A 12,982-nucleotide genomic window follows, 5' to 3' on the forward strand; every position below is an offset into this window, starting at 1 on the left:
TGGGTTATGGCAAAAATACTCATAACCCTAACTCTAACCCTAAAACCAGTACAAACGCACGAACGATGTCATAAATAACAGTACCATCAATAGTTGTTGTTGACAAACAACAGCACTAATTTTATTCAAGGGAAAAGATCCCATTACACTGCACAACGTTTTGTTGACAATCCATAGCAGTAATTGTTTTCACCGAAATATGACAATTTTTAACACGAAATAACTTTAAAAAGATAAAATTTTCTCAATAACACTAAGAGTAAAAGATGTTTTATATGACACATTCTACTAGTGTCCCAAGTTTGAAAGTGTTTCGTTAAGAAAACAAGTGGCACCCGCCAAATCAGAAAGATCCTATAGGAGAAAGGTGCTTACACTTTGCGGGACATTACTGTTGAACTAAATGAGGTGCCGTGCAGTGGAACTGAGTCTGAAATTGTATAGTTGGGGAGCAAACTTCTTTACCATAATGACTTGCACTTCCTCATCCCCCACCAACTCTCCCCTACAGTAAATGTCACTCCCCCCACCCCCACTCTTCTATACCACCCTTAGCCTGAACAGCCACCTCAGGCACCAGTACCCTTCACTCATCAGAATGAAGAGGCTCGATCACAGGCTACAGATTTATTACTCTGATACAAGCTCACACCATTGCTAAGAACTGTCTGGCCTTAACAATTTTTTAAAAATATGGTTGAGCAGAATAATCCACTCTTTTCTAACATAGAACATCCCAACATTTGAACAATGATAGTCTTTATCATATTCTTGATGAAAATAAGAATGAGATTTTGGGATGACTTGCAGCTTGAAGGCATTGAAAATGAGTCTATCATGTTTTGTTTCATTTTTCAGTCTGTCCTGAAAGACTTTTGGTCAAAATCTGATCTTGATGAAGGAGAAGTCTTTCTTCGCGATTACATCCTTAACAAAGGTTACAAAGCAAATAATTCGTGAGTATACCAACTCATTTTTTTATTCTTTTATTTGTTTCAGTCATTTGACTGCGGCCATGCTGAAGCACCGCCTTTAGTTGAACAAATCAGCTGCAGGACTTATTCTTTGTAAGCCTAGTACTTATTCTATTGGTGTCTTTTGTCGAATTGCTAAGTTATGGGGGCATAAGCACACCAGCATTTTTTTGTTTTTATAAACTAAAATGCTCAATCAATCAAATAAGTTTTATGTGTGTGTGTGTGTGTACAAGAATCAAAATTGTCTACAGAAAAGATGGACCATTCAATTTTGTTCATGTTAAATTCAAAACCAGGACATCTATAAATACTTCACTGATAACCATTTGACCATTTTCGACCATATATACAGAAGACTTGGACTAACCATTAACTCCAGGAAGGCTTAGATCATCTACCAAACTGACCAGAGTTATTAATTCAGCTTGACAAAACAATCTTGGGAAACATGAACTATTTTCTGTATCTTTGATATTACATCTCCTCCAGTATTGTTCTTGATGAGATCCAGTCTTGTCTTAAATTGAGTATGGCTGGTATTGAGCATGATAGCTGGGTCCTGTCTGTTTTACTACTTAGTAATACTTCATACATGCATGCATGTGTGCATGTACACTCGCCTACATACACACATCATCATCATCATCGTTTAACGTCTGCTTTCCATGCTAGCATGGGCTGGATGATTTGACTGAGGATTGGTGAACCAGATGGCTACACCAGGCTCCAATCTGATTTGGCAGAGTTTCTACAGCTGGATGCCCTTCCTAACGCCAACCACTCTGAGAGTGTAGTGGGTGCTTTTACGTGTCACCGGCACGAAGGCCAGTCAGGCGGTACTGGCGCTCAAAATGGTGTATTTTATGTGCCACCTGCACAAGGGCCAGTCCAGGGGCACTGGCAACAATCTCACTCGAAAGTCCTTACACATGCCGCAGGCACAAGTGCCAGAAAGGCGACACTGGGCACAGGTGCCATGACGATTTCGCTTTCGCTTGCCCCAACAGGTCTTCGCAAACTGAAAGTTCTTGTTTCTACTTCTTGCATGAGCTTGTCTGAACAAGAAACAATATCACCATGTTTACATTCCTAAAGACAACATTGTTGTCTTTAGGAATTGCAGGTCTGCTCTCTCAAAGTAGTGGAATAAAAGTTCTCTTACTTGTAAAACAGGAAAAGATTGTCATCAGGAAGAGCATCCAGTTTTTCTCTCAGTTCATTTAAAAGAAATTCAAAAAGGTCTACACACGTGAGTTAGTCAATTAGTAAGGTATTATTGCTAAGATATTGTCTTAAGGTATTAGAACAAATAATGAGCAAGATGTGAGCTTTGCATGTGTACTGTATGAAGCTTGAAAGAAAAGCAGCCAATGGCATGTTGATTTATGTAGGGATTTCTCTTTATTTTATAGAATCCCTTCATATAAAGATATTATCAAAGATGAGGAGTTTTCAGAAGATGAAGAAGTAATCACCAAACAAGATAATTTTGAAAGAGAATATAATTTTCGGTTTGAAGAGCCAGACAGAAAGTTTGTAAGTTACTATAGGTCTTTTTTACTATTGATATATTTAAACACAACTTCTTAATTTTCTTTCGCTGTTTCTTTATTTTATACATATTTTTTCTAATAAAAGTCAATATTTCTTTGTTGATTTATAGAATGCAATCTTTCCTATCACACTTGTGTAATGTCTTTGCATTTCAGCTCCCTGTGTAGCATATATGAAATCACATGGCTGTGTGGTAAGAAGCTTGCTTCCCAACCACATGGTTCCAATTTCAGTCCTACTGCAAATGTCTTCTACTATAGCCTTGGGAAGTACCAGGCTTTAAAAAATTAGTCCTGGAGTTGATTTGTTTGATTAAAACATGCTCCAGCATGGCCACAGTCAAATGACTGAAACAAATAGAATATCCAAGGCCCCTTGTACATTGCAAATCTTTCTAAGAGCTCCCAGTTTTTTTCCATCTTTATTTCTACCTCCAGTTCTCATTTCCATATAGTTCTTGACTTTCCTACCATTCTCTTACTCTGAGGTTTTACATAGTGTGTACATTTCAGGTGCCTATTCTTGAGGTAGGAAAACACTTCAGTCCTTTAGCTTTCCTCAAGGAATTTTGACTAGAGGATATCATCAGTTACTGAGGCAGAGGGGCTCTTGGTTTAGAAAGGCATGTTTTTTGTTGTTTTGCCAACGTTTCTGCAGCAAGGTGCTAATCTTTCCTCCAGCAGCCAACATGGAGGAATTGTCTTTTCTTAGCAGCATTTTACTGTGCCATACCCACAAACAAGCCTTGTACCAGTTTTTATATTTCTTGGAGAGATCTCCATTCTTACACAGGGACCACAACTGTAACAAATAGTAAATGACATTAATATTCCTTGCAATTATTCTGCTACTGTTGTGTAACCCAATAAACTCTGATCACAGAGTCAGTAGTATGAAAATTAACATTCAAATGCATGAATGATTGCTGATATATAACAGCTTTCATTTCTGATAAATTGAGACCTTATTGCTCAAATAGTTTTTCTAACTGGCTGTCCATAAGAACTTCAAAATGCTGATGATCTAGTCCTCAAAGCTGAATCTATAGGGGAATTAGGGAAGAAATTCCCATATGAGCACACCTTAAATTGGGTCACTGTAATGTCCAGATAGGTCATTAGAAGTAGTTGTTGACTTTTGTTACCTAGGAGATGAAATTAGTAAGGGTGGTGGTTGCTCTGAAAGTATAGTTGCTAGAGTAAGAACTGGTTGAAGGAACTTCAAGGAGCTACTACTACTGTTGACAGCCAAGATTTTTTTCCCTGAGAGTTAAGGGCAGATTGTATGATGCCTGTGTTTGAACTGCAGTGTTGTGTGGTCGCAAGATATGGGCCTTGAATGCAGAGGACTTGCAAAGACTGGAAGGAAATGAAGTGAACATGCTGTTGGATGTGCAATGAGAGTGTGCATGGAAAAGTTAGTACAAAGGCGTTGAGTGAAAAACTGAGTACAGATGTTATGTTCAAGAAAGAAGAGTGTGCTGGTGTGGACAGGTGATGCACATGGATGAGGACAGCTGTATAAAAAAAAGTGTCATTCACTTAATGTGACTGGAAGTTACAGAAGAGGAAAACATGCAATGAAGTAGTGAAAACTGACCTCAGGATCCTGAGGTGTTTTCTATGTAGTTTACAGGCAAAACAAAAACAGCAAATGTGGCTTTATTTGTAGGAGTGCTATTTACAGTCACACAGGTTAAAGAAAGGTTGGTAGAAAAAGTCTTCAAAGATGATAGAAAGCCTCTAACAGTATTACATGGCTCCATACCAAACATTCCTTGTGGAATTGGAAGAACTTCTTTTAAACTGTAGAGAAAACAAGTTAAGTCTTCAATCTTTAGACATCATGGTCCTAATTCCTGCTTTCCATAATGAAATAAAGAAGTTCATTGCTGTAAGATAAACACTGGCTCACTTCTAAATAACTTAACATCAATATTTATCATTTTCTCATCAGTGATTTACTTAGTCCATTTAGCAGATGTCTAGTATTAACATTAGTAATGTCATCTTGAGATATAATGCTGTTTTTTTCTGTCTCACTATCAGATAAAATGTCATCCAAGAAAGATACTTGATTCTGTGCGAATAGGAAACAATGCAAGAGCTGAGAAACGAAAAGCAACCTTGGAGAGAAAGAAAAAGGTATTCTGTTGTTATTATCATCAACTGCTTCTATCATTAATTATTGTCATTGTTCCTACACTCTCGGAGTGGTTGGCGTTAGGAAGGGCATCCAGCTGTAGAAACTCTGCCAAATCAGATTGGAGCCTGGTGTAGCCATCTGGTTTCACCAGTCCTCAGTCAAATTGTCCAACCCATGCTAGCATGGAAAGCGGACGTTAAACGACAATGATGATGATGATTCTCATAGCAACTATCATTATCGTTAATATTAATGTAACTGTCATTGTTGTCATGTTGCAGAAACTGAGTAATTAAGATACTGTCTTTATGATGCAGCAAAGATAAATTGAAATTTCATTGTAAATATTTCAATTTGTCTGAAAACGCATTTTGTTGTAATCATTTCTTCTATCAAGGTGTAAAATATATTCACATAACCAAACATAGACCAACAATGAATTTCCAGCTATAAATATTGTGGCTAAATTGGCTAACATATGACAGATATATTTGTAGATATGATTACATGATAGTCAGTCACAAATAACCATAAAAATATTACCTGATATGTTAATATGTAAATCTTGCATCTAATTACCAAAATTGGAGAAAATATCATTGAGCTGAGATTTTTTTTTTTAAATATTGAAAAAATTAAGTGCCTTTATGAGTTTTCTTTTTCCTATCAATGAAATATAATTTTCTCTTTACTGTCAAACTTCTACTCATTTTTCATATTTGAATTTTGTGTTAAACAGCACCAAAAAATTTGCTTCAGTGTTAGAATATACAGACTATCCAGTACATGGCTGTCCTCATATCAGCACTGAGTCATGGCAATCCTGCAGATAAAGCACATCTTACTGTTGCTATCTCCAACACCAAAGCAAAACCCTAACCCTAACTATGCCCTTCTCATTGATGGTTACTGATTGGGAATGATCGTATTATCCTCCCACAATACCTGTTTACAACTTCAGGGACTGAGCCTTTGTTTATTATTGTGAAGAAATGATTGTACTCTCCTTTGCTACCTATTTTCAACTTCATGTACTGCCCCATTCTACCTTCCGTGATATATATCTACACTACCAATTCAGAATTAATTCAGAATGAACTTTCTGAGCCAGAGACACAGTACAGAAGCTACAACGGCAAAGATATGAACCAATGACCCACCATTTAGTAGACCAATTCCTTGATAACTTGTCTGGTTACAATTGGAGAAAAGATCACAAAGAGATAGACTTTATTTTGATTATTAATAGTTGTTGCAGAACTGGGGACATAAGCTTTCCTAGTTACAGTAATAGTGTTGTTGTTGTTGTCACAGCAGCAGCACCAGTAGAGTGCAACAATAGCAGTTACAAGCTGGCAGAAATGTTAGCATGTCAGGCAAAATGCTTAGCAGTATTTCGTCTGTCTTTACGTTCTGAGTTGAAATTCCGCCAGGGTCGACTTTGCCTTTCATCCTTTCAGGGTTGATAAATTAAGTACCAGTTGTGTACTGGGGTCGATCTAATCGACTGGCCCCCTCTCCAAAAATTTCAGGCCTTGTGCCTAGAGTAGAAAGAATTGTTAGCTTTCAGATGCAGTGCTTAGTGGTATTTCTTCCAACTTTACATTCAGAGTTCAAATGCCTTTCACTCTTTCAAGGTCAATAAAATAAAGCATCAGTCAGATAGGAGATTCAGTGTAATCAACTAACCCCTCCCCTTGAAAATTGCTGGCCTTGTGCCAAAATTTGTAATTGTTGTTGTTGTCAAAATGTTATTATTTATCTAGAAAATGCTTCAATTAATATTATTAACTTTGAACTTATCTTGAAGTCCTTCTATGTGTATGTTTGTGTTTTATTTTCTTAAATTTTTATTTTAGGAGAAGGAAATAAAGCAAGAAAAGCTGAAGAGGTTGAAGAAACAAAAAAGGAAAGAAATTCTTGAAAAAATTGCCAAACTGAAAGAAGTGTCTGGTAATGATAGTTTAGGAGCTAAAGGCTTAGATTGGGATGAAGATTTTGATCCGGAGCAGCACGACCAACTAATGAAGGTAATTTAATGATGAAATTGAATAACGTTTGATACACTATTGAACTTAGGAAAGCTTTGAGAGAATTGTGAAGAATGCTGCCTCATTTGGTTTATTCAGTTATTGAAAAAACAAATTCTTTTGTGAATCTCATGGGTCCATATTAGAGCCAGTACTTGGCTCTGACAAAAATTAATCAGTACTGTTAATACCATCCATATATGATGATAGTGTCTCTACTGCCAGTTCGGACAATTGAGTTATAAACTATAAAATTTCCCCAGCAGAAATGCAAAAAAACTCCTCAAAAAAGCTGTTCTGAATCACAAGGATCTTAAAACCAGTATTTATCATGGCATTAAGCGGATAAGATACATTTTCCTTTTGATTGGACATGGTGCTCTGCAAATCAAAGAAACACTTATAAACTCTATAGTATTGCTGCTTACACTAGTAAATTAATATACCACCTATAGTACCTGCTTAGATTGAAGTCATGATCACAGTGCATTGGCAAGGTTTGAATCATTCTTGACTGCCCACATCCCAAAAAATAGTAACAAAAACAGAATAATTCTGTTTTTTTATATGTATTAGGTCATCTCATAAATAATGCAGTTATTTCAATTGTATGAGCTAAAAGTCAGAAGGGGACAGGATAAACTACCTGCATCAACTTGCTATAAAAGCAGGTAGTAATTTACCTTGTCCTTATTCTTAGTGCAAGTTTTGAAGAGTGCAGTTCGATTTTAACAGTTATTTTTTTCAAAGCTATAATGGAAGTGACAAAGGATCATATTCAGCATATTTTGCTTTATGAGTTCAATAAAGACAACAACGCAACACAAAGTGTGAGAAATATTAATGCAGTATATGGGAATCGGACAATAAGCATAAGCCAGTGTCAACAGTGGTTCCAGAAACTTGGAGCCGGAAGCTACAGCCTAGATGATAAGCCTTGTCCTGGAAGATCTGTAGAGCTTGACGGGGACATCCTGCAGCACTTCTTTAGAAGCGCACCTCTCCAAGAAAATGATCCTAATTTCTAAAAAAAATTACGAAAATGGGAAATATATCCAAAATAAATGAAGTATGCAAAAAATTAGGAAGATTCATCTATTTTTAAATATTTTATACTAAAAAATAAAACATGGAAAACGGGCACTCACGAATATAAACAAATATGTCAGGTGATACCAGGGGCAGTAAATGATACGAGGGGCCTGTCAATAATGTTTGCAAATTCTTGGTTAGTTTTAGTTTTAGGGTTAGGTGGTGTGCACTTGCTTTACCTTCACCCATTTTCTGACATGATATACAACAGAAATAATTATAAAACAATAGAGTAAATATTTGTAAGATGTATGCAAGTTAAGGCTCTCCTCAACAAATTTCTTGTCTTGATAGTAATCCAAATTTTCTACACCAGTCAATGGCCTTTTCCGTTGTTCCCAAATCTCTTCCGAGACGAAATAAGGTCAAAGCATTAAAAATTTCCCATTCAGACACAAAATATTTGACATAATAGTGTATATTAGTTATAATGATTGACCGTTGACTGAACACTATTCAATTTTTTTTCTCCGTGTTTTTCTCCTTGTCTCCGTATTCTTTCTGTTGAAGAGCGTAGCTCAAAACGTCAAAGACTTTCCGTATTCCCGAGCATCATACTAATATATCCTTTTGTTATTTACACCACCTGTCCTCGTCTGTTGTTATTATTTGTATATTCTCCCATATATTAGTTATAAACTGACTTTTAAGAAAAAGATTGTGAAACAGCCTTCTTACAATTCGCAAATGATATTGTCGGGCTCCTTGTATCATTAATAATATCTGACTGGTAAAAGTAAGTTACCGCCTCTTGTATTGTCCGACATGTTTATATTCGCGAGTGCCCGTTTTCCATTTGTTTTATTTTTTAATATAAAATATTTTAAAATAGATGAATCTTCCTAATTTTTTGCATACTTCATTTATTTTAGATATATTTCTCATTTTCATAATTTTTTTAGAAATTAGGCATCATTTTCTTGGAGAGGGATGCTTCTAAAGAAGCACCCATCCTGCAAACCCTGGTGGAACAAAATCCCATCATAACTGTTGAAGAACTAGAAGAGAAGCTTCTATTTGGTCATTCAACCATTCATCAACACCTGCGCCAGAAGAAAAATAATCATCTTTGGTTTCAAGACAAAAGCGAGGATGACATTCCAAAGGCTGGAACAGTTTGAATGGGAAACGATGACCCACCCACCATATTCGCCAGACATTGCTCCATCTGATTATCATTTATTCCGCAGTCTTCAAAATCATTTGGACGGAAAAAATATGAATTCTGTAGATGAAGTCAGAACGGTACTGGAGGAGTATTTTTTGTCATGGACAAGTGAATTTTGGAAGAGGGGCCTTGCAAGTCTACCAGATAGGTGGATGAGCATTGTAGAAAATGAAGGAGAGTATTACAGTTATCAATTTGGCAAAAAAAAAAAAATGACCATCCCCAAAGGAGAGTATATTTTAGATTAAAAAAGAACTTTGTTTATCTTAATTTTGAAAAATAAAAGAAGTATAAAAAAAACGCATTATTCATGGGATGACCCAATAGTTTATGACTATTTATATAGCATATAATTTTGTTTTGTAGCCTCCTGAACGACATTGAAATGTTTTTAGAAGTAAATGGGAGTAGTAACATTTATGCCATTATATTTTAAAAGCTTAGAAAATCTAGTTTGGAATATATTTTCTATTCTCCACAAAAATATTTGTAGTTATTTAATGTGTAGGAATCTGTTTAATTCAAGTGGCACAAAGTTACCATAGACAATAAACTTCCGGTTCAGTGCTAAAATATGTGGATTGTTATATTGTTGCTGTGTAGGCTGCAAACTGCAAAGCATCCATAAATAGCATGTGGTATACATAATGAAACTGACATTTTATACTACAGGGATGTCTGATAATGACCGTAAAGAAACTGTATTGCAATTTATTAAAGGTATATGTGTTTTGATAGTTGTGGGAAATAACAGATACACATGCCTAACTCAAATAAATCAAGATAGATAACTGGTGAGAAGACCAATAAAGTGAGCACTGATGATTTGGTTTAGAATATGTATGTATTTCAGGATATATACCCATCTATGTATTTGAAGATCAGCAAAACCAGGTTCTTCTCTATAAGAATGCCAGGGAGTATTCAATATTTTATGTTTGCTTTTCTCTACTGGCATGGATTGGACAGTTTTTGTAGGCAATGTTTTATGGGTAGATGATCTTTTGGTTATTTCTTAGGACATGCAAGGGCTTGGTGTACCTGTTTTGAAACCAGGATGCATGTTAGTAAAATAGTCAATTGTCTAGTTAAAGAAGATACATCTTAACATAAGATAGTCACTACAGAGGCATTAGTGTCAAGAGAACTGAAACAGGATGACACATTTGGCTTGCCTAGAACTAATTGCCATCATAGAGAAGGTAAAAAAAAAAGTGATTGAATGGGAAGCTTGAAGTGGAAACTTCATTGTGTTGAGTTTTTCTTTGTTTTCTTTTTTTACTTTATATATATATATATATATAAACCTTAAAACCTGTAGAACTTAGAGAGATGGGTTTGTATTAAGACTTTTCTTATGTTATTAATGATAGATATGTATATCTAGAGTTGTTAATAATATGCTTCAATACTTTTTGTGTCTAATTCACATTTTCTTTACTTTAAAAATACCATTAACATTTGCTTAAAAATGAATAGTTCAAGTTGATTTTACGTTTATAAATTTAAAATGTTTGACACATCCAGTTTCAATATGTATCATACACTACAGGCTAGAAACAAAGTCTGATGCATAATCAGGATACTAACAGATAAACTGTTTTGTTTTAGAATAAGAGGAATTAATTATCTGGCAGAGATAAATAACGACAAAATGAAGTTAAAATGATACTGAATTTAGATCTAAAATTTTTCTAGCTTTATCATTCAAGTACATCTGATTTTCTGCATTCAATTTGACAGGGTGCATTTGGTGAAAACTACTATTCAAAAGGTGTTGAAGATACTGAAAAACCTGTGTTTTCTGATGATGACTGGGAAGATGAATATAGTGGTGTGTTGAAAATTTTTCATATAATCTAATAGTCCTTCTTTAAAATTGTATAAAGTGAAGCAGTGTAAAATATATTCTGGCCTGAAATTTAACAAAATATCAGTAACTAATTTGAACTGACAATCTGCAAGTTAATAGTCCAATTCGTGTATTCACTCAGTCATTTCATTTCTACTGATAGCAGAAAGTTGAGTTGGGTAGAGGGGGGGACCTTCATTTAGTTTTCATGATGATCAGTATTATCTCCAGTTCAACATTCATTTGCTCCATTGATCAGTGGTTAACTACTGCATCTTAATCAACATGTAATGTGAATTCTTTGTTCAAACAACATTCCTGTACTATGGCTTATGCTGTGCCCCCCCCCCCAAGAATCTAGAACAATCTGTTAAAGACAAACCAATGAGGGCACCTACATGTGGTCACTTGACCTGCTAAAAAGAAGGAATAGTAGCCAAATCTCTCCCACAAATCACACCCTATGGTCTTTAACCCTTTAGTGTTTAAACCGGCCATATCCGCCCCAATATATTCTACATGTTTTAAATTCAAACTGGTGATATCTAGCCTCTCACACCTAACCTCCATTGACATTCTAAACATAAACAGTCACATCATTGAAACCTCGAAGCTATAACATAATGCATGATTAATTCAAAACAATTTGAGTGAAAAAGTATTACATTTAACAGAGTAATCTGAACACTAAAGAGTTAAAAAGAGAACATGAGCTAATGAAGTGCTATGTATCCCTAACATGTTTGGTGTAGGAAGGGCATCCAGCTGTAAAAACCATGCCAAAACTGACATTGGGGCTTAGTGCAGTCCCCTGGCTTGAAAGCTCCTGTTGGTCAGCATTGACCTGGGGCTAAACAACAACAACAACAGGCATACAGAAATAGATGGACAGTGGAGACAATACAACTATTTTAGATTGTTGCACTATATATTCATCACTGCCTATTGTAATGTATTACTCAGCTAGGTAGTGAAGGCATCATATATCTGAAACAGTAGATCTGTAGGATCATTTGGCTAACTACCTATATGCTGTAAGCAACTCAGAGCTGGCCAAGGGCTACACAGCAGTAACTAATTCTGCTGCTACTATCAATGGCCATTAAGCAATAAAGCTTAACTCCTAAAAAATAGAATGAAGGAATCTTTCTGAAATGTTATAATCCTATTAAAGCTACCTTATTGTATATATAGCACCCTCATTATAGACTAGACACAAATATTCTGAAACAGTGTGACTAGTGTTGCTGGGTCACAAAGTTGAGCAGGCTGATAAGAGTCCTGGCACATGTGTGGTTGTGTGGTAAGAAGCTTGCTTCTCAACTACATGGTTCCAGGTTCAGTCATATTGTGTGACACCTTTGGTAAGTGTCTTCTATTATAGCCTCAGGCTGACCAAAGTCTTGTGAGTGGATTTGGTACACAGCAACTGAAAGAAGCCTGTCATATCTGTGTGTGTGCACGCATGTCATTGTGTCTGTGTTTGGTCCCTTACCACCACTTGACAACTGGTGTTGGTGTGTTTACATTCCCATGACATTCAGCAGAAGTGACTGATAAAAGAGTACTAGGTTTAAAAAGACAAGTCTTAGTGCCAATTTGTTCAATTAAAATCCTTCAAGGTGGTGCCCCCAGCATGGTTGTGGTCAAATGACTGAAACAACTAAAAGAGAAAAGATAACTTAGAGCTTTGTTACTGATTCATTCTAAAACTTGATGATTTTAATATTATTTTTCAGTTGACAACAATGGTGACATAAATGAAGAACCAGGATGTAGCTACCAGACGGACAATTTACATTTTGAAGACCCTGATTTTAATGTATGCTTATTTTAATTTTCTTTCTTTATAATTTTCCTAACAGTTAATATTTGATGACCTTGTTTGAATTACAACTATTTGCCACTTGGTTTATTTACTGTGAGTAACTTTAATAGACTATACAAAATCACTTCTACACAGATAGTATTGAACTCTTAAACTCAAATCACTTTGCGACAGCTAAAATATCCTTTTCTACTCTAGGCACAAGGCCCAAAATTTTTGGGGAGGGGGCCAGTTGATTAGATCAACCCAGTACGCAACTGGTACTTAATTTATTGACCCCAAAAGGATGAAAGGCAAAGTCGACCTTGGTGGAATTTGAACTCAGAACATAAAGGC

The 12,982-nt window shown here is 35.7% G+C and overlaps 1 protein-coding gene across 3 annotated transcripts in view; it reads left to right on the top strand.

Annotated features, from left to right (window-relative positions):
• LOC106883273 (protein KRI1 homolog) overlaps positions 1 to 12,982 on the top strand; it is a 58,862-nt gene that overhangs the window by 24,272 nt on the left and 21,608 nt on the right. For all 3 annotated transcript variants that reach the window (XM_014934222.2, XM_014934223.2, XM_014934225.2), the window contains exons 8-13: positions 859 to 956; positions 2,390 to 2,513; positions 4,580 to 4,675; positions 6,536 to 6,706; positions 10,710 to 10,800; positions 12,558 to 12,640. In XM_014934222.2, the coding sequence (XP_014789708.1) occupies positions 859 to 956; positions 2,390 to 2,513; positions 4,580 to 4,675; positions 6,536 to 6,706; positions 10,710 to 10,800; positions 12,558 to 12,640 (663 nt within the window). The remainder of the gene's footprint in view (positions 1 to 858; positions 957 to 2,389; positions 2,514 to 4,579; positions 4,676 to 6,535; positions 6,707 to 10,709; positions 10,801 to 12,557; positions 12,641 to 12,982) is intronic.

This window comes from Octopus bimaculoides, chromosome 19 (assembly GCF_001194135.2).
Source record: "Octopus bimaculoides isolate UCB-OBI-ISO-001 chromosome 19, ASM119413v2, whole genome shotgun sequence".
Taxonomy (NCBI): domain Eukaryota; kingdom Metazoa; phylum Mollusca; class Cephalopoda; order Octopoda; family Octopodidae; genus Octopus; species Octopus bimaculoides.